Source organism: Lygodium microphyllum, chromosome 23 (assembly GCF_053477565.2).
Source record: "Lygodium microphyllum isolate KBCC chromosome 23, Lygodium_microphyllum_v1.1.10, whole genome shotgun sequence".
Classification (NCBI taxonomy): Eukaryota; Viridiplantae; Streptophyta; class Polypodiopsida; order Schizaeales; family Lygodiaceae; genus Lygodium; species Lygodium microphyllum.
In genome coordinates, this window is record NC_141157.1 from 95,643,357 (window position 1) to 95,667,842 (window position 24,486).

Below are 24,486 nucleotides of genomic sequence, written 5' to 3' on the forward strand. Positions count from 1 at the left end.
AGTCCATCTTCATCCTCTGCCCTCCCATTTTGTAATCTATAAATTGCATCCCTAACTATTTTCCATGTGAAGAATGACCATTGTGTTGGCCTACAAGCTTATGGGGGCTGCATAGGTGGCTGTCCTGGCAGGTTATACAGCTGTCTCCCATAGTCAAGCCACGCATCTAGTGATGTAATCTGTATGGGGGGTTGTCTTTCATGGAACATCTTCCATGCGCTTTTGCTATCCCGCCCCAAAAATAGCTGATATATCTCTACTTATGCTTTCACTAAGTAGTCTCGTTTCTTCTTTTGCACAAGGCGTTTGAAGAACGCCTTTGCTTGGTGATGTGTCTGAGTGCCTAGCTCCACTTCCCTTTGTAGGCGAGCTCGTGTTACCGGCTATTTTGGGGAGCAGTAGATCGTGTGGGTCTACATCGGAGCAAGGTGTGTGGGAATGCATACATGGCTGATCCATGTATGGCCTTTGCTAAATCCCTTGTACATTCTTCCAACGATCTACTCAAGTCCAATGTATGTAAATTGGTTTGCAGAGAACCATTGTAGACGTGTGAGGTGTCTTCTGTAAAGTAGTACTTGGGATGTTTAGGGAGGCATGGTGTTTCATGTTTCATGTGTACACAAGAGAGCATGAGTGTCAAGATAGTATGATCTGTTGCTAGGCTAATTGGTCTCTTAGATATCTTAAAGTTTTGGATGTCTGGTATCAATGATGGTGAGCCTATCAAGTAGTCCACAATACTTGCCCCTCCTTTGTGTTTCCAACATGTCAAATTGTCAGATCCAGGCCATTGTGGCAGACCATTAAAGATGGCTAGTCTATGTGCACTTCCCAAAGTCAATAGGTGTGTTCCATAGGTACTCACTTTTTTATTCTGGGCTCTCCTGCGTAGGCCTATTTCATCTATGTCGATCTCTTTGAACATGGCATTATCATGCATATAAAGGTCACTCTGTCTATCTCCGGTGCGTGCATTGAAATCTCCTACTAATAATATGTCCCCAATGCTAGCATATCTCATGATATCCTCATAAAGTACATCAAAGGGTAATCCATCTCGTGTGGCATAGGTAGAATTTGCAGGAGGAAAGTAGCATATTGCGATGAATATATCCCGTGGTCTTCCTGCATGTATCCTAATCCATAAATATCGTGCATCATCATCTCTTTTCATTACTTGCACTATCCCTTTGAGGTCTTCCCGGTATAGTATGGCCACACCTCCAGAACCCCTAGTGCTTCCTGGTTTTCTAGTTGCTGGACGAAATGCACTTTCCTAGCTATATCCCCGTACGTCTGGTAGTCGGCTGCCTTTACATTTGTGTGTTTCTGTGTACATTGCTATATCTATGTTTCGGAAGCTATCTTCAAAGTAACCAGCATCCAAGTGTAGGGCTCCATTACAATTCCATATTGATATCCGAAGTGTTTCATAGGCCTCATACCGTCATGAAGTCCTTTTGTCAGTGGTGATGACTCGTCCATCTCTATAGACAGCCCACTTTCCCTCTTTGTGAGCCTCCAATACCTTGGGCATGTGTTCTTTGCGATGCGCTATTTGTGTTGGGGTAAGGTCCTCATCCAAATAAATCTTCTCACCCTTGAGGGCTCTCCTCTTGGAGAGGAAGGCCTTTTTTTCTCTATGTCTCCAAAGCGAAGAATTAGAGCCTTGGACTTAAAGAGTCCTCTTTCCCCACTCTCCAAGCACTGACGATAGGTACGTCAGAAGCCCCAATTTTGTCAGCAAGTGTCTTAGCATCTTCTTGTGGGCTGCTCTTCTCCTCCCATCCTACTACCCGTACATGTAAAACCCTAGCCCGTATCCTAGCCTCTTCTTCCAAGGTAGCATTCATTACTTCAGTTTTGTTCACTGATGTTCCCTTATTCTTTTTTACTACCTCAATCCATGGGCTGGCTTCTTCTATTTGCTTCTGTGTTGTCTTTGCCACTTTTGTCCATGAGTGAACCTCCCTTTCACATGCCTTCAAAGCCTCTTTCTCTTTTTGTAATTCTTCTTGCATGTTCATTTATTTTTTCTTAAATGTATTAAGTTCTTCCCTCAGTTCTAAGATTTCAGATTTGTAGGCATCTACAACATTCAGCATTTCAGTTTTCAGCGTGTGCATCTCGGACAGCATTTGTGCCTGTAGGTCATTCTTAATCTTTATGTGCATGTCTTGCATTTCTGCCCTCTGATTTACCATCAGTTCGGCTTTGATCTGCTCTCGTATTTCTTTCTCTAATTCTTGTCTCATAGTTCGTAGTTCAAAGCAAATCATGAGGTGAATTTCTTCGTATTTCATTCATAGTGCATGAGGTCTTTCCATGCCTGTCAGATGCTGGGGAGATGGTCCAATCACGTACCCTACGGCCATACGTCTTGTACCATGTGTTCTTAGAAGGGGTGTTGAACATTGCTTCCATGGATGGTTGTGTTAGTTCTTGATCAAATTCGTCTCCCAAATATTCATTTTCCACGGTTTGATACTTGCATTTGTCTACATTATCCATCTCTCACCCACTGTGTGCAAAGCCACTCAACTTGTATTTTGTACTGTCAAATGAGAGCAATTTTTGTGATTCATGCAAATTTCCAGGTTTCTCGAACCCCTCACTAAATTTTTGTAAGCCCAGTAATCTTTTACGAGCCCAAATACTTTCGCACTGTTTACAGTCACTTCAGAAATACAGATTGTAGCCCCAGTCAGTGTATTACTGCATACTCCAGGATATGATCAAAATCAAAGTCAATGCATCATTGCCTGGTCCACAAGCTAGTGCATCAGTACATTCACCTAGGTCTAAAGTACGTAAGATCTGTCTCTACCTCAATTGGAGTTAAACTAACTCTAGAAGTAGTTACATAGCTTATTAGCTTGGTTGTGTCCACACCACACACTAAAACATTGGGCACTACCCATAATTGACCAATTATAATACATAGCTAGGCTTGATTTTAGATTCACATAACCCTTTTAAGTGCTTTGAATCAATACTCTTTCCTGTTCTTTTATCAGTGTGCAAGATCCAAATCATGAAATGTTTGATTATCTTAACTTTAGAGAAGGCTCTAGATGTAGACATGCATCTATCAGTATACTTGGTAATGTATTCTCTATTTCTTGTGAGCATAGAGTTAGCATTTTTGTTGCACGCTTCCCTCCCATCTAAAAATTTCCTAAGGATCCAACTTGCACACGAGACATGACACAATCCATATCCACAAATAAAAGAGAGTGGACATTAGACTCACCTCCCATCCATAGAGCGCAATGGGTTCAACTTGGAGCATGGGAGCTAGCAACTCTTTGGGTCATGACCACATCCCAAGCGTTGGTGTTCCATATCACCAACTCACACCATCTCGATGTATGGGTGTGTCAGCCAAGGGGCCAAGAGTCCAAGAGTGGTGATCACACAATGAATGTATACAATGGGGGAGTGAAGTCACTTAATGACCACTGTGACCAATGCTACTAGTGTCCATTCGAATTTCGGATATCGAGGGATGTAACGCTTCTCCCCCTTATAAATTATTGATGTTCTCGGCAATATCCTCGGGGACGAATTGAGAAAAATGACTCTTCAACAAAGGTACCAACTCCCAAGTAGCCTTTGCCTTTGGGCGCTTTTTCAACTTAACCAAATACTCGTGATAAATGGTTTGACAAAATTGCTTGGTCCTAAGGTTAATAATCAATTCGGGTTCAAGTGGAGCCTAGTGAGCAATGTTCTGAAGTTGTAGGACTTCCTCAATCGAAACAATCAGTTGACCTTGTCCCAACCATTCTTTTAAATGGCTCGTGTGGAACACAGAGTGAACTTTGATCTTTGAAAGCAAATCTAGCTCGTAGAATATGCTACTTATCTTCTTGGTAATTTGGAAAGGACCACAATACCTCAAAGACACTTTACAACACTTGTCGATAGTCATTGAATTAGAGTCCTTTAAGACTTTAAGTAAAATCTAGATGCCCTTTTGGAACTCTTGAGCAATACGATGTTGATGAGTGTAAAATGTAGCATGATTTTGGGCCATTTTAATGCTTTCCTAGCAATCGCTAACATCTCTTGCGTATTGTGCAAAAAGTCAACTACGAATTGCATTTTCACCTCTAAGCTTTGTGGCAATTGGTGGTTTCAGCCCATAACCTTACATAAACATAAATGGGCTATAATCAATAGTTGAATGCTTAGCATTGTTATAACAAACTCAATCTGAGGAAGATAATGCTACCAATTAGATTGCCTATGGGTGACATGTGCATACAGCATATCCTTAATGGATTGATTTGTCCTTTTGGTCTGTCCGTCGATTTTTGGATGTAACATTCCCCCCTGTCTGTGTTATTTCACTTTACTAAGTTGACACTGTGGATACTCATGCACTTAAGACTTAACCATAGTCTTAACATGTAGCCAACAAAAGTTGCGAGTGATGAAGGCCAAAGTCCGGTGTATGCTAGGGTGTCTAGCGCTTGGTGGGTCATGACACTCGTATTAACTCTCTTGCGGATATCTTGATCATTAGGCACATACAACCTTTCTTTCCCCGATTGATTCAAAGTGATTCACACTACCAATTGTATTAGTTATGGTCTCATAGGCCATATTGGCCTTCTAGAGATGTTAATAGATCTTTCTTTCTCTCTAACATGAAGGTAATATTAATAGTAAAATTGTTTCTAACATTCAAAATAAGATTAACGCTTAAATTAATAGCAATGTTAAGATAAACATTAAATGTTAAAATGACAATAAAGGTTATTGTTATATCACCAAACATTAAAAGTAATGATAACAATAACATTAAACATTAAAGTGACAAAAATCATTGTCAATGAAAATTTTGATGCATGTACAGGTTGCAAGAATTCAGCTTTCAATGATGGTCTACAATAGGCTTGGAGTGGCAATGCCCTAGACTCTAATCATTAGAACTACTGAAATGTCCTATGCAGAAGCATGACCCTTGTGAAGAAATACCCCAACATAGAAACACAAATAACACCGTACGACAAAGCACAGTCTGATAGAAGAACACAGTTAGGGTTAGGGTAACTCAAAGACAATGAACACAGAGAATGAATGAAATGATATGACTATTGAATATACAATGCTCATGCAGTGAACACACTTTGTAGTGAATGAATACTGTACCTTGAACTAATGTATCTCAAGGATCAAGGTAGGGGTAATGAGCTGGAAAGTGTGTCGTACTCTGAACGGAACTCGAATCGCAGGAAAGCAGCCTCCAGACGTCGAACACCAGCAAACGCAGCCAAGGAAGGCTGGATCTAATGTAGACGGCAGTGCAGGAGAGAAAGAGACTAAAAACGCAGGTGAGGAGAGAGAAATACTAAAAAAGCTGGCTGCAGGAGAGAGAAAACAGTAAACGAAGGCTACAAGAGTGAGAGACTAAAAACGTAGGAAAAACGAGTAGTAGCAGTCAGCATGCTGAAAGCAGCTCCGAACAGTGTGTGGTAGGTTGGAAACAAGTACTAGATTGTTATAGATAGCAATGGTCAGCTTGGACCGCGATGTCCTCCGCGTTCGGGGTGTGGGCAACAAGTTGAAATACTTGAAATCTGCAAAAACGAGATTAAGGCTGAATGGAGGGCAGCATACCTATTCATAGAAAGTTTGGGCCTTTCCAAGTAGGTTTGTGCTTATGAGATACTGATACTCTCTAGGAATACATTTCTTTTTAAATAAACAAGGGTTCTTCCTTAATTAAGCATGTTTTGGGGCTGTTTAAGTGAAGGTAATGCCTTTTTAGCTGAATAACCCCAACACAAAACTCGAGCACGAGTACTAGACAAGAAACATACCTTGTCATCGTACCGACCACCCACAACATGTGCCCCTTGTATACACCTTTTCCGCTAACAATGTCCCATACCACAATTGACAAGATAAAGACGTACTTATCAGGGTTTTGTGGGCAAAAGTGGTTTTGTGCACCTCATCTAATCTTGTGTCCAATTGTAGATTGAAGCTTTGGCACCAATGAAACGTTTCCCAATGATCCAACCTACATGAGACATGACACAAGCCATATCCACAAATAAAAGGGACTAGTCTTTGTCAGGCTCACATGCCAGTCGTCGAGCCAAACGGGCTTACCTCGAGCCATCGTAGAGCCAAGGGTTGGTATCCCATACCACCAGCCCATACTATCTTGGTGTATGGATGTGTCGGCCAATGAGCCGCCAATGAGCCAAGATTCCAAGAGTAGTGATCACACAATGAATGCACACACAAGGGCCTGAGTCTTGTAAGTAAGACACAATTGCCCTAAACTCAAAGTGTCCTTAGTGCATTCTCACTAAGCCACTGTATGACCACTATGACCGATGCTACTAGCGTCCATTTAGATGTCCAAGGATGTGACACCATTCCACCCTCTTCTGGCGATTCTCTCTCATTTGCTTTTAGTAGCTTAGGATTTAATTCCACCACTGCATCAAGTACACTAGGATTTGGAGTATCTATTTCTATTTGAATCACTTCTTTTTTAACACCACATGTTAGCTACCCATAGGTGAATGCTATTCTACACCTTGATACATTGCTAGTAGGAATCCCACCCATTATTTACACTTGCAAAGTGAATACACTTGTCTATTTTGGGATGTTTGCGATGGGTATCCCTTTCACTCCCTTTGGACCTTTACAACCTTTCCATCGGCCTCTTAGACACAAGGATATCCATTCTTTGCTTATGGTGCACTATTACATAGTTTGTGGGTCACTCCCATGCAAGGATTTCCATCCTCTGTCTTCATTTGTCTTCCATTGCATTTACACACTCACTCATTCACACATCTCTTTTCTTCCTTATAGGTTTACTTGTTTTTAAAAAATCTCTTCTTTGAAGCATCTTACTATGAAGCTCTTGCTTTTGTAGATTTCAATCTATGACTAACATGTAGGTTTGCGTCAGCCCTTCTTGGGCTGGCTGCTAGAGACACGGGAAGTTTACCGTTCATTTGTGGTTTCATCTTCCTTGGAGACTTACTTGTTTACTAGCATTGGAGGGAGATATGGTGACATCTCTTGATGCTATCACATCGGTAGCTTCTCCCTAGCTCCTCCAACTTGGGTGCTTCATCCACATCCTTGTTCATGGTTCTTAGCACCACACAAAGACCAACATCAAGTTTCTCTTTCTCCTTGGGTATCGCACATCCATGGTTGAGAGGGAGTTCCCACCCTACTAGGGTATTTTGGTATTCTACAAGTTTTGTTATTTGTCCTTTATATCGGTCTTCCTCCCTCATTGTACCTATCCTTTGCACTACATGATTATCATCATCATCATCTTTGTAAAAGTGCACTTGGGTAAGTAAATAATTTCCCTATGCGGGACATTGTTGAAGTGGTACTTGTTGCATGCACATTCTCATCATGTAGTATCACTTTTATGTATCTCATTGTACAAAGCACCCTTGAGTGGATCTTGAGCTTTGGACTGATAGTTATTATGCCACCTTACCACCACATCTCCATACTTCTTCATTCTCTTCCTTCATCACCAATGGCCTCTCTAGGGTGACCCTTTGGGCTCTTGATGCAAGATAACCATTGCCTTTGTAGTCTATGTAGGCCATGTCAAAAGATGACGTACCAGCGAGACAATAGGGTTTGCGGGAAGGAACACAAACTGAACTCGGCAAACATGGAGAAGAGAAGAGAAGAGAGAAGAAACTGTGATGAATGGAACGATGAAGACCTGAATCATGGAGTGAATGTTATACAAGGGACCAAGGGTGCCGTAGCATAAGGAAGATGATGAAGACAGCCACGAACCACGAACCGCAATGTCCTCCTGAAGGGGTGTGAGGGTAGTGGAGAGGCTGGAGAGAAGAGGTGACGGACTGAATGAATCAGCCATGAGGAATGAATGAGAGAGTGGCCTATAAATAGGCACAGTCAGTCTAGGATGGAGCCCCTTTTTGGGGCTGCAAACCTTAAACGCAAAACACAAAAATGCCAAAACGCAAATTGCGGGTGAAGGGTTTCTCAACACCTCCTCTCAGGCCCAAAAAGGGGAACAAGAGAAGAGTGAGGTGGAGATGCAATGCTACATGCTGAAGAATGCTCATGTAGCAGATGCCACTTCGACAATGTCCCTCATGGGGAAATTATTTACTTGCCCAAGTGCCCTAGTATAAAGATGATGAAATCATGCAATGCATAGGAGGAATGTTGGACTTTGTGTGGTGCCGAGAACCATAAGGATATACCCGTACTCGATCTCAGGAGTTGGCTCCATGCTGACCAAGTGACCACAGAAGAAGAAGAGGAGGAAGAAGATGTAGAGGATCCCTAAGATCCAAGATTTCCACCGGAAAGGGAACTTGTAGCTTAGACTAGTAGACAGGGTGAACTAGAGAACCCGAAACACAACCTCGAGAGAGAAGCCACTAGCTCCATGCATCAATGCTGAAAGGAATACAAAAGCCTTGTCACCAAGTCGTGGTTGAACCTTGGAGGTCTCGATCTAGGTGGTACCTGAAGATCCCAGGTATCAGTAGAAGAGATGATTGGTTAGAGACAGCCACCCCAAGAAAGTAGAGGATGGGTGAAGAACTTCATGTGGAGTAGGTTCCCCCTCTGAGGTGGGAGGTGGAGGGGCCCCTATTGAAGTTGAAGAAGGAGATACCCCCTCTGAGGGCAAAGAAATAAGGGAATTCAAAAACTCATGGATCACGGACTCCGAAATGTTTTATGGCGAAGGAAGTGCCGCCGGTCGTGCCGAAGAAGGTATCTGGCGTACCGAAGAGCTCCTAGAGGTGGCCTCTCGAACCTGAGTAGTCGAGGGTGGGGAAGGGTGGGGCTCAGAATGAGCAAGAGGTGGGCAACAGTCGTCTCTCAATGAAGCAGATTGGGTAGCCGAAGAAGAGGAAGGAGTTGAGCAACCACTGTCTCTCAAAGGAGCAGACTGATGAGGAGATGGTATCAAACAATCAATGTCTCTCCATGGAGCGGATTGTAGATCCGTAGGTCGTGGAAGCCACTGTACCTAAAAATAAGTGGGAGAAGATTGCCTTTGGCATTGCAACAATCTCCAGGAGGTCATAGTGCCAATCGATCCTCCATGTGCTCGAAAGGACCTAGTGCTCATTGGATGCGTCTTATTGCCTTGAGTATAGTACTCTGATAGCCGATGTAGAATGATCTTTGTGACCTAGAAAGGAGAGGTGGCACAAGGAGTGCCTCGTGGAAGACGCATATACTCCGAGAGGGTGGGGAGCAAAGATCGAAGTCGGCAAGCATCGATGGTGTGTTCGGTGATGCCATAGTAGGAACACCCAGTAGTTTGGTCATCTGTTGGTAAAGAAGCCATGGATACTATTGTGCCTTGCTGAAGAAGAAAGAGGTCAGCCACCATGAACCACGAACCGCAATGTCCGCCTCAAGGGGTGTGAGGGCAAGTGTGAAGCACGAACCGCAATGTCCGCCTCAAGGGGTGGGAGGGTAGTGGAAGGGCTGGAAGTGAGCTGCCAATGGGAGGAGGATGAAACCATTAGTAAGAGGTTGCAACCAATAGAAAAATGCAGGTGAGGAGAGAGAAATACTAAAAACACAGGTAGCAGGTGAGATAAAGACTAAAAACGCAAGTAGCAGGTGAGATAAAGACTAAAAACGCAGGTAGGACAGTCTGCAGGAGAGAGAAAGACCAAAAACGTAGGAAAAAAACAGCAGCAGTAGTCAATATGCTGAAATCAGTTCCGAGCAGTGTGATATAGACTGGAAACAGGCGCCAAACTGTTGTAGACAGCAATGGCTAGCTTGGACTGCGATGTCCTCTGTGTTTGGGGTGTAGGTGATAAGCTGAAATACCTGAAATCTGCAAAAACGAGATCATTTTCTGAATGGAGAGTCAACAACAACAGTCATTCTGCTGTAAACACCTACAAACGCGGGTGGAAGGCTGGAAACATGTGCCAGACTGTAAATGACAGCAAGGGGCAGTTGAGACTGCAATGTCCTCTGCGAAAGGGGTGTGGGCAGCAAACTGAAAACACTTGAAACCTGCAAAAACGAGTTTTTGATGCAGCGGAAGAAGAAGAGAAGTGGATGCCGAACACGCCACCGGTCTTTGCTTTCACTGGAGTGGAGGATCTTCGTTGCTAGGTGAGCAAATCCAGCTCTGATACCATGTCAAAAGATGACGTACCAGCGAGACAATAGGGTTTGCGGGGAGGAACACGGAGTGAACTCAACAAACATGGAGAAGAGAAGAGAAGAGAGAAGAAACTCTGATGAATGGAATGATGAAGACCTGAATCATGGAGTGAATGTGATACAATGGACCAAGGGTGCCGTAGCACAAGGAAGATGATGAAGACAGCCACAGACCACGAATCGCAATGTCCTCCTAAAGGGGTGTGAGGATAGTGGAGAGGCTGGAGAGAAGAGGTGACGGACTGAATGAGTCAACCGTGAGGAATGAATGAGAGAGTGGCCTATAAATAGGCACAGTCAGTTCCACATCATCTTTTGAGCTGTTGTCTTTACTAAGCTTAAGATAAGGGGGTAAGGGTATCCCAAAAGGCTTAGCTTCAGCCATGTTAAATCTGTCTAGTACATTTTTTGAGATAAAAACAACAATTTCTGCATTCTATCTCTACGAATCCTCATGCCCAAAATATTCTTTGCATTCCCCAAATCTTTCATGGCGAAGACTGATTTCAGCTGATTTTTGAGAGCATCCAAGCTAGTCTTTCTTTTTCCAGCTAGCAACATATCATGCAAAACAAGTATGATGGGGCTGCCATCTGTAACCTTTTTCATGTACAAGCAATGATTTGCATGGCTGCGTGTAAACCCATGAGATAGCATAAAAGTGTCAAACTTTTTGTACCACTGTTGTGGTGCTTGCTTCAACCCATACAGGTTACGTTTTAGTTTACATACCATCTGTTCTTTTCCAAGAACTACAAAGCCCTCGGGCTGTTTCATGTAAATTTCCTCATCAATGTCACCATGCTGTTTTTATATCCTTTTGGTACAGCTCTAAGTCCAGTACAACAGTAAGAGCAAAAAGCACACGTAGGGTGGTCATCTTTACAATAGGTAAGAAGACCTCTTGGAAGTCAATCCCTTCCTTCTGTGCATACCCTTTGGCAACAAGTCTTGCCTTGTACTTGGGTCTCCCATCAATTGTCTTTACTTTGTATACCCATTTGTTTGGAAGAGGCTTCCTTTCTTTGGGCAACGACACAAGATCCCAAGTATCATTTGCATATATAGATTTAATCTCTTCCTGTATAGTTAACTCCCACTTATTGCTGAATTCGCATGACTTGGCCTCTTTGTATGTAAGAGGCTCACCCTCATCTATAAGCATCGCATAATGCAAGGAGGGGTCAAACCTACGTAGTTGCCTTCTTATGCGTGTAGACCTGTGTACCCAATGATCAACATTTTCGGGAATTGGATCTACATCTGGAGGTATATTATTTTCAACATTTATTGGCTGTTGTAAGTCATTTTCAGCATGTTGTTCGTGCTGTACAGCACCTTCATTTTCATTTCCAGCACCTGCATTTTCCTAATCAGCAAGTCTATCTTGTTGTCCATGACCTCCTTGTGCTCTTATTTGCTGTCCATCATCATTTGGCTCAAAAATAACGGGCTGATTATCATTTCCACCTGTGGTACAGCACCATGAGGCTCATTTTCTGAAGTAATAGGTGGCTGCAAACTCTGAAATTTGATCTTTTTCATATCTTCATTAGAGGCTAAAGTACCTTTCAGCAAATTTGCCTCATTAAACACGTTACACAGCATTACGGCTGCGAATAATTTTCTTGGACTGAGGTAACCACACTCTGTAGCCAAATTCACCTTCATCACCATAGCCCATGAAAATGCCTTTGGTGGATTTTGGGTCAAGTTTGTTCCTCAGCTAATCTCTAACATGCACAATATGAGTAGGGATGTGAACTTCAATGAGGTTCCGGCCTTCAAGGATGCTATTGATGGTTCTATTGCGGGTAATTCTTCCTTATCAATTGACCCTTCCCTACCCCTCAGTTCCTCTCCTCCCTTTTTGGTTGCCTCTAAGCATCCCTTCTTTGTCTTCGACTCCTCCCCCTCCTCCTTCTCCACCTTCTATACTAGCTTTCCTACCACCTTTGATGGATGTGACTACTTCGCCTCCGAGTAAGTACAGGTCAACCTAGATCAGCTCCCTTACAGGCCCCAGAGGGATAGTTCACTATGTGTGAACTATGCTCATATATCATAGATGCTTCATGGTAGAGGGCTTGCTACAATTGAGGAGGCTCTTGCACAGGATGTTTGGTGTTAGACAATGTAGGAGAAGCTCTATTCTATTGAGCAATATCAGAATTGGGAGTTGGTTCCGTGTCCATGGAAGCGAAAGGTGATAGGCGTGAAGTGGTTCTATAAGACCAAGTACCTTGTAGATGGTTCCTTGGACAAGTACAAAGCTAGGCTTGTTGCCAAGGGTTTTGCTCAGAGGGCCAATTTGGACTATTTTGAGATTTTTGTACCTATGGCTCGAATATCTACTATTCAAGTTATCTTGGCTCTTACAGCCCACCACCGTTGGCCTATTTATCAGATGGATATCAAGTTTGCATTTTTATTTCCCAGCATAGGTATATCTTTGAGGTTCTTTCGGAGTTTGTTTTGGCCAATTGTTGGCCTATTTGTTGCCCCATGGATTCAAAGTTCAAGCTTTTGGCAATAGGAAACCCCCTTGCAGATACCACTCGTTAGAGTTATCTTGTTGGCTCCCTTATCTGGCTTATTCACACTCGGCTAGATATCTCTTTTGTTTTGGCTTTGTTGTCTTCTTTCATGAAGACTGCCTCTTAAGAGCATTAGAGAGATGCTTTGCACATTCTTCATTATTTACAGGGAGGTTGATCCTACATGATCATGTATGGAGAGGGGGTTACTCTTTTTGATTGGAGTGACTTTGATTGGGCAGGTGATGTGGATTCACGATGGTCCAATGGCTATGGACACGGTTTGGCTTTGCCGCATGTTGCGGAGATTGGCTTTCCCCAACTTGGACCTACGGAGCTGCATGTGGATAACCAAAGTACTCTAGCTTTGGCAGAGAACCCTGTGTTTCATGCTCACACAAAGCACATTGAGGCTGAGTATCACTATGTTCAAGAGAGGAGCGTGGAGTGGATTCCATGTTAGCAATGGCCTACTATTCCATGGCGGACAATGCAGTGGATCTCTTCACGAAGCCTTTACCCTAGGCTTCTATGCTTCATCACATGAGGTTGTTGGGTCTTTAGACACTTCGAGGATCTAAGAGGGGGTGTTAGCTTACCTTGTTTAGTCATGTCAATCTATCATGTCCTGGTTGTGAACTCCTGTTAGAGTCTGACAAAAACATAGAAGCTTTGGTAGTTTTAGGTGCATTTCTAGGTTAGTTTTTGCCTTTCCCAATTTGCCTCTACCTGTTAAACACTGTCCTTACCATCTATGATTTTTCTATGGCCTCCTAGAATTCTTTTGTGGCATTTTTCCAATGCAACCAGCATTAAATGTTGGTTAGCCAACATTTATTGCACCTACAAGTGTTGGTTGGCTTGTTTTGGGCATTTATGGCTATTTATAGCTAGCCCTTCCCATTTGGCAGTCACTCACTCTCTCCGGTCTTCATTCCTTCATATGTAGATGCACACTCTGGCACTCAAACACTCCATGCTTGGTGCTGCCATCATTACTAGCCTGATCTAGTGCCCTCATTGACGTTGTGGGCTGCATGCAGGGACCAATCAAATCCATTCCCTTTGTATCAGTATTCTTCTTCAATCAGTGTTGTATTCTTCTTGTATCTTCTGCTCTGTGTGTGTGTGTGTGTGTGTGTGTGTGTGTGTGTTCGTGTTTCTCTTCCATTGTGCACTCTCAGAGCGCGTTGGCAAAGCTAGCATGGAGAGCACAGCAGAGGCGGCACAAATAGGTGGAAAATGTTTGTTTGGAGGCGGCAGCTTTGACAAGATCTCAGCTCAGCTAAGGAGCTCGTTGATTCTCCTTCTCTTCCTCGCACAAAGCATGAACAGAAGCTAGTGGCAGAGTAGAACCTTGAGCAAAGCAGCACCATCAGATGGTGGCTGAAGAAGACCCGTGCGAGAATTGTTCTAATACCAAATGTGGGAAAATGCATCAGCTATGGAGGAGAAACAAGAGACAATGATAGTGAGTGAGCTGAAGCAAGAGAGTAGAGTGTACTTGCTGAACTAAAAGATAGAGTGAAAGTATAACACAATGTTAATAGGCCAAGGGTTGACCTAACTAGCCTTTCACCAACTAGCTAGAGTTAGGCTAACTTACTCTAGTCCCTAGTATCACTACTTTAATGTTAAAGGACACTTGGCACACACACACACACACTCTCTCTCTCTTTCTACATTGACACTTATTAAAGTATCCACACAAATTACATGGGCACTATCCAAAATTGACAAATTCTAACTAGTAACATGTATGTCCTTGGAATTAGGAATAATTAGTTTCAAATCTAAACCATTTCACGTGTCGGTTTTATGGTTTGTTTCCATATGGACCAATGTAGTGCACAGTTTGCTATGATGGGGATGATGTTGGTATCACAGGCATATTGTACAATGGTTTCTATAAGCTGGATTCTTATGAGAGGAGAGCATCAGAAGATGCATTAGAAGTTTATGCTAAAATTATTGATGACACTAAGTTGTTTAATTGGAATCAAGAAGATTCAGCTATTGCACATGTTGGTTTGATGATTTGTTTCCAGATGAATGCTACATGATAAGGATGCTTATGCAGTAAGTTGCAACTGGCCACTTGGAAATTGTCCCACCTAGGAAAATTGTCTACTTGTCCAAGTGCCCTTTTACAAAGACGATGATAATCATGCAATGCAAATGTAAGGTGCAACAAGGGAGTCTGAGGTCGAAGAAAAATGCTGAAACTTGTAGGTGCCAAGTGAAGGGTAGGAATCCCCTCTTAATCATGGATGTCAATGTCAAAGGAGGAAGAGGAACCTCATGTCGGTCTTCTTGTGGTGTGAGAACCATGAATGAGGATGATGATGAAGATGAAGCACCCCAATTGGAAGAGCTAGGTAGAAGCTGAGTATTATAGTATCGAGAGATGCTTGAAGATCGGCTTCGGGAGGGAAGCCTCCATGTTGGTAGAAGAGAAAGTCTCTAAAGTAAGATGGAACCATAAATGAACAATGATCATCCCATGTCTCCAACCCAAGAAACACCAGTTCATATGAGCCCAAAACTGAAATACCAAACCCTACAAAAGAGATTAGGATCTGCAAACTAGAGTTTAATAGTGGGATGTATATGTACCAAACAAAACAAAAAACAAAAATGAATAGAAGTAAAGAAATATGTGAATGTGTGGATACAATGGAAGAGAAATGAAGGAAATCCTAGAGCTGAAGTAGCCTATGAGATTGACTCATTAGACCAAGGAACTAAGAGTGCTAAATAATATTGGACTAGCTTAGAGTACTCTTAAGGAACCTAGAAGGTGCTAACCTAAGGTTTTGGCCACCATTGTGCATGTCCATTTGCATGTCTTGGTCGATGAAACTCATGGGGAGAGAGAGAAGTGGACCTTAGGTGGAGTGCAAGAGGAAACCCTAAAATGGTGGTTAGAAGTGCTTGTGGTGAGCCATGTAATGGAGTGCGGTTAGCAAACCACTTCCTTGAACCTTTTGGAGATCTATAACATTGGGGTAGAGGGGGTTGTCCACATGCCACATCTCCAACGGTGTGCCACTGAGATGGCTATGTACCAAAAGGAGCAGGAGCAAGTGGAGCAATAGCTAGGGACTGTCTAGGGGGGATACTGACTATTGATGCAGTCATCGTTTGCTGTGGTTTTTTAGTTGGAAGACCTTCGGTCTGAGCATGACACTTCTCACTCTACATGGTCGGAACGTTGGTAGTGTGTATCAAACCTATTCTTTCTAGGGAGTTGTGAGATGGGTTTAGTATCTTTGGTGCTATCTAAGGTGGGGTTGTCACTCTTGTTTTGGATTGTTTTCTTGTCTTGAGCATTCTTGCCAACTTTGGATTTCCATTTTGAAGGAGTGGTTACCAAAGGCCCCACTGAGAGTGAAAAGAGGTCTTTTTGTGGACTTGATCATGTGATCACACGTACCACAAGAACTGGCATTTGAAGTTTGAACTATGGGTGGAAGTAGCCCTTGCGTCAACTTTGACATTTGTTGTAGCATTGCAAGCTCTCCACCATTGACAAATATGGTCACGGTGAGCTAGTTGAGAGTCTAGCATAGGCTCTAGACCAACTAGTAGGTCCAAGGGCCTTGAGATTGAAGCACTTGTTGCGTAAGGTTAACCATTAGGCCAAGTGGTGAAATTCAACCTATTGAAATGGGTCTTATTTGTAAAGGCATTCTTGGTCGTAGCAATAGGAGTGGTAGTGTTGAGTGAGGAATAGGGCGGGTAGAATGAGAAAAAGGAGTCCACCATGCATGCGGGATGTGTACACAATGGATCCATAGTTGGGTGTGCATTGATTGGGCATGGGCATGGTAACTGCTTGAGTAGCCCAAGGAGAGAAGATAAGCACACACTAGGTAAAGGATGGAAATCCTTGCATTGGAGTGACCTGTGGAGTATGTGACAATGCACCATATGCAGAGAGGATGGAAATGCTTATGTTAGAGGAGCCATGGGTGCTATGGAGAGTGAGGGGATAACTAACAAAGCAGTCCTAAATAGACAAATGTGCACACTTGCAAGCATATGTAAGGTGCACTATTAATGGGTGGTATTCATGATAATGGTGAACAAAGGTGCAAAGTGGCATTCACCTACAAGTAGCTAATATGTAGTACTAAAAAAGATAATATGCTAGGAATGGAAGTAGATGATCCTATTCTGCTCGATGCAGATGTGGAATTTAAACCTAAGCTACTAAAAGCAAACAAAAGAGAATTTTTCAGGACGAGGGTGAGGTGGGAGGGAATTGTGGATCATCAATACCAGCTTTATGCTCAAATGAAACAAAGGGTTCAATGTCGAGTATACTTGTGGATGCATGTTTGCATCTAGAGCCTCCTCTATTGAAGTTTAACATAATCACACCTTTCATTGTCCAAATCTTGCACACTAGCCGAACAAACAGGGAAGAGTTTGTATCATATGACTCAAAAGGGTTATACAAACACGACATCGAGCATGGTTGTGATGAAGAAGTTGGGTCACTAGCAACTAGTTGTCTTGAATGCAGCATGTCTTCCGTGAGTGGAGAGGTGGCTAGCATCACGGACTGATCTTGACTACATCGTAGTAGGAATTCATCGAAATCCCCTTACATCGTGAGCCCTACATCTTACCAAGAAGGTAAAGAAGAAGATGATGCATTGTCCTCCTAGTTGAGTCCATTATGGCTCCTCAAGACCTCCAGTGATGGAGAGGTCTAAAAAGACACTGTAGGATTCCAAGAGGAATGTGTCTCAGCCATTGTGAATTGGCTATGTGCCGTTCATGTATTTTGCACAAATCAAGCCTTCATGATAGCCATAGTATACTCTTTAGAAGGCCACCAGCTCTGATACCATGTGAAGAAACACCAAGGTTTGCCAGAGAAAACACAAATTGTACAAACACGACTAAAACACTAACTTGAACAAAAATGCAACACGCAGAAACATAAATGGAGAAGAAAGACACCTTTGAAGTAGATGAATGAATGCTATAAATGAATGAAAGAGTGTACAAGATGCTCAAAGGTACAGCTTCCAACAACCAGTGACTCTTGTGGGAGCTGGTGGAGGGAGTAGTTGGAGAGTGACATCCATCAAAGAAGGATCCCAAGGGCTGTAACCATCAGTTGGAGTGTGTAATGGCTGATGGAGACCTCCAGAAGTAAAGCAGCAGCAGTGTGATCAGACCTGCAGCAAAGATGCAGCAGAAAACAGGCCAGCCTGGTGGCGACAGCTGGTATCAGGTCATTAGGGGCTGGTGGGCAGGGCAACAATCGGAAGAGCTGAGAATGCTGCAAGGCGAGGAGAGCTGATGACCTTAACATGCAAAAATGGGATGAAACAAGTAGCTGGACAGCCTCCTATTTATAGATGTGGATCCTCCTTAAGTTTGGGTGTTTGCTTATGGGACAGCCTCCTATTTATAGATGTAGATCCTCCTTAAGTTTGGGTGTTTGCTTATCGGACATAGAGACCTTGGTAATTTTTTAGTTTTGGGGCTGTTTTAATGAGCTAATGAAGATTTAATGTGTAATGCATCTTTTTTAGCTTAATATCTATTGGGTCATGTGGGCACTAGAAGCTGGAGGTAGGGTGGGAAGAGGTGACTAGAACAGAACCCCTTCTCATTTTCCTAGGGGATTAGCTTGCCTACCCCTTGGTGTGCTGGAGGTTTCATTAGGAAGGGTATTTTAGTTATTACTTGTTGATTGCCTGGCCTGTATATGACGCTTTTTTCACCATGGCTTGGCTTTTGGTACTGTATAAAATCATTCTTTTTAGTAGGTTATGACAAGACGGTTTTGGGGAGATAGCCTGGCCTCTATATGACATTCTTTGTCACTATGGCTTGGCTTTTGGTAATGTATAAAATCTTTATTTTAAGTAGGTTATGACAAAACGGTTTTGGGGAGATGGGATCATTCAGTAATCCGTAAAATCACTCTCTTTGGGGAGAGAGAGAGAGAGGAGCTTATTTGCAGGTACACAGAGAAGCAGCAATGTCTACTTTAGAGACCCTCCACACAAATTTGGACATAAATCATTCATACCCTGAGAGGCGAATTACAAGATCATTCACATTGCATGAGCAGGAGGCCAGAACCCTTCAAATATACACGGGAGATTGGAATTTGGCACATTCTTTCACTTGGGGATTCCTCACATCTTGTGGCATTATAGAGAGCCAGGATAATTCCTCTACTTGTTTTGTTATTTACTTTTAGAGAGATCTTGTGTGTATTTCTACATTGGTGGTGATTATTACAGAGATGCTTTTAATAGTATTTCTGCTCGCCAACCTCACATGTGATTTCATACCTCAAATGTAGGTCGGAATTGGGACCTAAATATTCCTGGCTTTGGTGGAGAAGAGTACCGAGCATATAAGAAGACGGTAAGGTCATTTTTTCCACATTGTTTCAGCAGTAATTAAGTATGTCTGCCAACAATATTTAGGCATGGACTAGAGTAGGCTGATTGAAGTAACAACATGTAATCCATGTCAAAAGTCTTGGAATAATGTATCTTTATTGTCATTCATTTATTTTGCGCAAGGTTGATCATAGCTAAGCCAAGTCTTAAAATATGACTTGTTTGGGATAGTAGATTTCTGCCAGTTAGTACTCGTCCTTTGCCTAAGAGGCAACATTAGCTCTTGAGTGATCTGCATCTGTGAAGGCCATTTTTACTGATTATATGGCTCTGGTTGCTGATATGGTTATGGTTGTGCAGCCTGTAAATGAAGCTCACAAGCAGCGACTTGCTTTGGTATGTTTGCTGCTTTCTTTTTTAAATGTGGTTAATCACATCTTGATACAGTTCAAGGCCTTTTCTTGTCAATTGCTTATGTCTGAAACATTGTTCTGTTCGCAACTTGTGCCTGCAGATCAAGAAGTCATTGGCAACCCAGCAATCTGTTCAAGAATCGGCCGCTGCTAGGGCTCCTAGTGGGGCTCCTGTGAGTCAACATGCAGGACCTCAAGCACCAGCAGTAGTTTAGATTTCTTCACAACATAAACATGTGCTGTAAAAGAAATGAGAGAGAGAGAGAGAGAGAGAGAGAGAGAGAGAGATCACATTGCCAAACTTTGTGATGATGTTGCCCCTGTCATACTTGAAATCTTTGTAACATATGACATAATAGCATTCAATCATGATGATTTTACTTCTGCTAGAAGTCAAATCAAGTGTTTCTTCACGTTCTAGAAACTCCTTATATACTCTGAAAGAACTGTGATTCCTCGTGTTCTAGAAACTCCTTAAAATGAGTGGGGTCCAATAGAAAGGCATGATTCACCACATGTTAACAAATTAATTCATGGCCAAAACATGGTTTCATAAGGCAGCTATACGAGGGTTCTTGTGTTGCCTCTCCTGAATCTGCTCAGGCTACTCCCCCACATCTTATAGTATTTGTTTGTCTTAGCAACTTTCTCACCCAAGCCTAAGCTAGTAAAGAAGGGATGTAAGGTCTAAATGCATTTCATATAGAATTTCTTTGTCTACACATTGGATTTCTATGGTATCTGATATTGTTAGCAACTTCCTCACCCACGACCATGACTAGTAAACGAAGAACTTACGCACATACCACATGGAAGTGGCTTTGCCATCACCACAAAAGAGTAGGGACCCTTAGTTCTTAGCAATTTTCATTCAATCAACTCTAAAATTCTATAATGAAAGAAAAGTTCCCATTTATAAAACCAAATGTGCTCTCAACTAAAAATGTTGTTTGGACAAACTAGTCATAACCATAGTAAAGCAAAACCTTGATAAAGCAGATTTGCTTTGGCATTCTTTTGTTATGTATGACTAATGTTTTGAAGGGCAAATGATAAATAATTTTTCTATCCATGTTCCAAAGGTGATTGCCTAGCTATTTGCACTCCCAACTCATAATCATGAGGTTGTAGGTTCAAATCTTGTTGCACGCATCACTTGTTTGGTTGTGTTTACTTGGTGGAAGTGTCATGGGCTAGAATCTCATCTCATCATAGTAAAGTTGAAGTGAAGTAACATGAAATAAGTAAATGTATCCTAATATAAGGTTGGGATCTACTAAAATCAAAATGAATCAAAAAACTGAAGACTATATATATATATATATATATATATATATATATATATGAATGATTTCTAGTTAAGAGTGGTCCATCTCATCTCTTAGAATCTCCATCTTGAAATGGTTCGAGGCTACTTCGCTAATATGTCGAGGGGTGAGTCTCATGCGTCTCGCAATGAAAGCTTTGATTTGATTATGGTATTGGCCTCTTAGATGTTGGCCAAGTGGTTGAGGTCATCGTACTCTACAAAGTGCAATGGCCCAATCTAATGCTACTCTGTGAATGTGATTTGAATAGATGGGGTTGGATCTGCTAAGCTAGTGGTACTTGTGGAATATGATCTTTGAAAGAAGTTTGTCACTGGCCTCTACATGGGTCCTTTTGGGTGTGTTGGTCTCCTATCTTGTAATAATGTTGTGCAGCGCCTTTGGAGCTTCAAGAGGAAAAGCCCTTGGCATCTCTGGTCCTCGTACTCCATGACATTTTGAAAATCACCAAAGCTTTCAGAAGAGAGTGGTGTCTCTCTCGTATATCATAGTAGATTGTGCATCTACATATGTAGTGTTCCTCCGTCTCTAGCTCTCCACTATAGGGCTTGCATATCCTCTTCTCTATTGTAACATATATCCATCTACTTGTCTCTAAGTGTACGTGGTGTGGGAGGGGGTACATATCTATCCAATAGCTAGATCCAAGTTCTCTTTGTCAGCTCTAATGACTGAATTCAATCAAATAAGAGGAAGTTTAGGGCAATCCAAACGATAGTCAAATGGGGGGAGTCGATTGATATCTAGCCCATGTCGGCCCATCCATGTTGTCATTTGTGAGTACCAACAATCTTTCTCCCCTTCCTATGCTAACTTTTTGGAAGATGCAAATGCCAATCTAAAGTATCTATGATATGGGAGCTCCCATATCTTGTGTATGAATGTCACTACTCTAAAAAGTGCCTCTACAACCATGGGTGTTGCCCCTAGCTCCGCTCTAATGATAGGGTGTGGTGTAGAGGCCTTACTCCTGATCATATGTGATATCATCATTATCAGTGGTCTCTCTATGTGATCCCAGCCATCATACTGTTCTCTCTTTGGGCCTGCGTGATTTGTTAGCAAGGTCAATCATCTATGGTATAAGTTGCAACCCCATATCTCAACTCCATACAAGAGGGGAGGAGTGACTAAGGTGTCAAACAACCATAATTTGGTGCGGGGCACACAAACAATGAGGTGGATCCAAGAGTGAAACACCACCAAGAGAAAGTGAGCGAGTGTGCTACACAATGTGTGGTGCCAAATAGGGTTACCTTTGTATAGGTTGCAAGTGTGGGACAAGATCAAGAGGACAGACTTGAGAGAATGAGACCTATCTACAAGGTACCAAACATATTTTTGTGTTCGTGTTAGATACTCTTGCCCACTTGAACACTTGGTTGGTCCTCCTTGGTAGGGTCGTCAAGCAGGGTCCCAATGCGATCAAGCCTCAATATTCATTTCACTAGTGAACTATTCTATTCGCATATAGGAAATGCCAAAGTGGCTCTTGCTTGCCTTCTCAAGTGATATTTAGAGGGGAAGCACATGCATGGGTGTTTGGATGTGTGGATCTTAACTTAGATAAAATGAAAATTGCTATCCCTATTTTGTTTTTTTTTAACCACATGGAAAGATTCTCCATATGTATATAATCACTCATTAACAAATTTATTGGCCATATTTTCTTGTTATCAAGTCATTTTTTAATGAGTATATGAAGGGCATGACTTCTAAGACCTAGAAAAAGTATTATTTGTACTTTCATCATGCTATGTGTTTTATGTTAGGCAAAAGGGTGGTTTAGAAGAACAAGCTGACAATGTAGCATTTGTTGCCTACATGTGTGTGGCAAATGTTTGTAGATTTTTCTACATAAATAACCACATAAATAAAAAATACATTAGTCGTAAGTAATAACCATTTTGATTAACCATGAAAAAGGATTAAAAATTCATTGTATGTGAGGATCTAGGTCAATGAGGAATTCATGTGAGCCTTTACCTCTCACATGTGGACCTTTGATGACTCCAATTTGCTTTAGTCGACTCTATAGATGTCATAACCAAAAAAAAAAAAAAAAAAAGGTGGTAGATAAATGCTTGGCACATGCATCTCTATTGTGTAGAACCTTTCTACTCTTGCAGGCCAAGGTGTAGAAATGGATCTACATAGTAAAATCCTACACGTGTTCCTCTTGCTCAAGCTAGACTTACCGAAGGATCATGTGGATAGTGATGAGGACACATTTCCCAAGCCCTTTCCCTCACTTACACTAGAAAAGAGCCTGTGGACAAGAAGTTTATCAACCTAGTAGAAGAGTATGATGTGGTGTGTCAACATATGTTGTCTCTCTCTCTTTGTCATCTTTATCCAAGGACCCAATTCTCAACAAGCCAAAAATTGCTTCGTTGACACCAATCTTGGTAGGTGGAGTTGAGTAATTGGTGCTCTCACACATGCTAAGGTATCTAAACATGATCAAGAAAGAGCTATACTGCAATATCATCAATGACCTTAGAGATTATTACTACATAAATGAGCCTCCATCCATAACCTAGATTGGAAGATATAACGAGACTAGGCTGGACACTAGAGATGCCATTATCATTGCTTAGCACAACATTGTTCCAACTAAGTGTGTATGCAATACCGAAGGCTAAGTTCCAAGAATTACACCACAAATTTTTTGGGCCTAGAGGCCAAGTCTTACTACAGGGGGGGTATTTTCAAATCTAGTGCATAAAACGGTGGTTCTCTATTGAATACAAAGTATCATGAACTTGAGGAGCTGAGTTTTTGAGCTTCCATGCATCCATCCATAATGCATCTTGATAGGCAAGTGCTTTGGTGCCAAGGGAGGGAATTAGTGCCTTTTGGTTTAAAAAAGTGACATGTATGTAAGCCGAGAATCTAGGTCCACTTTTCTTGCAGTCCTTTGGACCTAACTTACTTTCCTATTATGTTCAAGAAAAGTGGAACCAAATATAAGAGCTATCCACATACCACTTTTTCCAACCATGATTTGATGGTGCCCTTCTCTAGCTCTAAAACACTTTCCTATCAAGCTCCATTATGTTCCAATAATACATGTTCTTTGTGTAAGCATATTTTCATTTTTGCGTCATGTTCCAAGGTTTGATGAGTCCTCTTAAATGCAAGGAGGTACATAATACTTACGAATAAACTCCTTTGCAAAGGAGTACATTGTCCAACTCATCAACGACTTTGTTGTTTTCCATAGCAAGTGCTCACTTGGAGGAAATCAGACCATAATGAAGATTAAGCACTAACATGTGTTATGCATTTTTGGGGCATACAAAAAAACTTGAAGGTTGAGAAGATCATGCTTGTGGAGGCAAAAATCTATTGCACCCCTTTGACCAAGCATGTGGTGTGGAGAATTATGTATACTTGCTACCTTCTTCAGCCACCTTGGCAATGTCATCAAACTAGTGTTCCTTAAGGAAGAGTTCAAAGACAAGGAGATGTATTTTTCAAATACAACATTATTATTTTTTTCAAAAACCCACCATCCCCTCTATCCAAAAAGCCAAAGACTTAGTGGTTCTATTGTTGCTTTTGTTATTGTGCTGAATATTGTAGTCTCCTTATGAAAGTCATAGCTCTATTATACTAATGCAATAAC

At 42.0% G+C, this 24,486-nt stretch overlaps 1 protein-coding gene and 1 pseudogene across 2 annotated transcripts in view; one reads left to right on the top strand and one right to left on the bottom strand.

Moving 5' to 3' along the window:
• Positions 1 to 19,919, top strand: part of LOC148016489 (uncharacterized) — a 65,171-nt gene extending 45,252 nt beyond the window's left edge. For both annotated transcript variants that reach the window (XM_087664315.1, XM_087664316.1), the window contains exons 6-8: positions 19,072 to 19,136; positions 19,475 to 19,510; positions 19,629 to 19,919. In XM_087664315.1, the coding sequence (XP_087520441.1) occupies positions 19,072 to 19,136; positions 19,475 to 19,510; positions 19,629 to 19,742 (215 nt within the window). In that variant the 3' untranslated portion in view covers positions 19,743 to 19,919. The remainder of the gene's footprint in view (positions 1 to 19,071; positions 19,137 to 19,474; positions 19,511 to 19,628) is intronic.
• Positions 1,451 to 2,024, bottom strand: LOC148016491 (uncharacterized; annotated as a pseudogene).
• Positions 19,920 to 24,486: the final 4,567 nt, after the last annotated feature.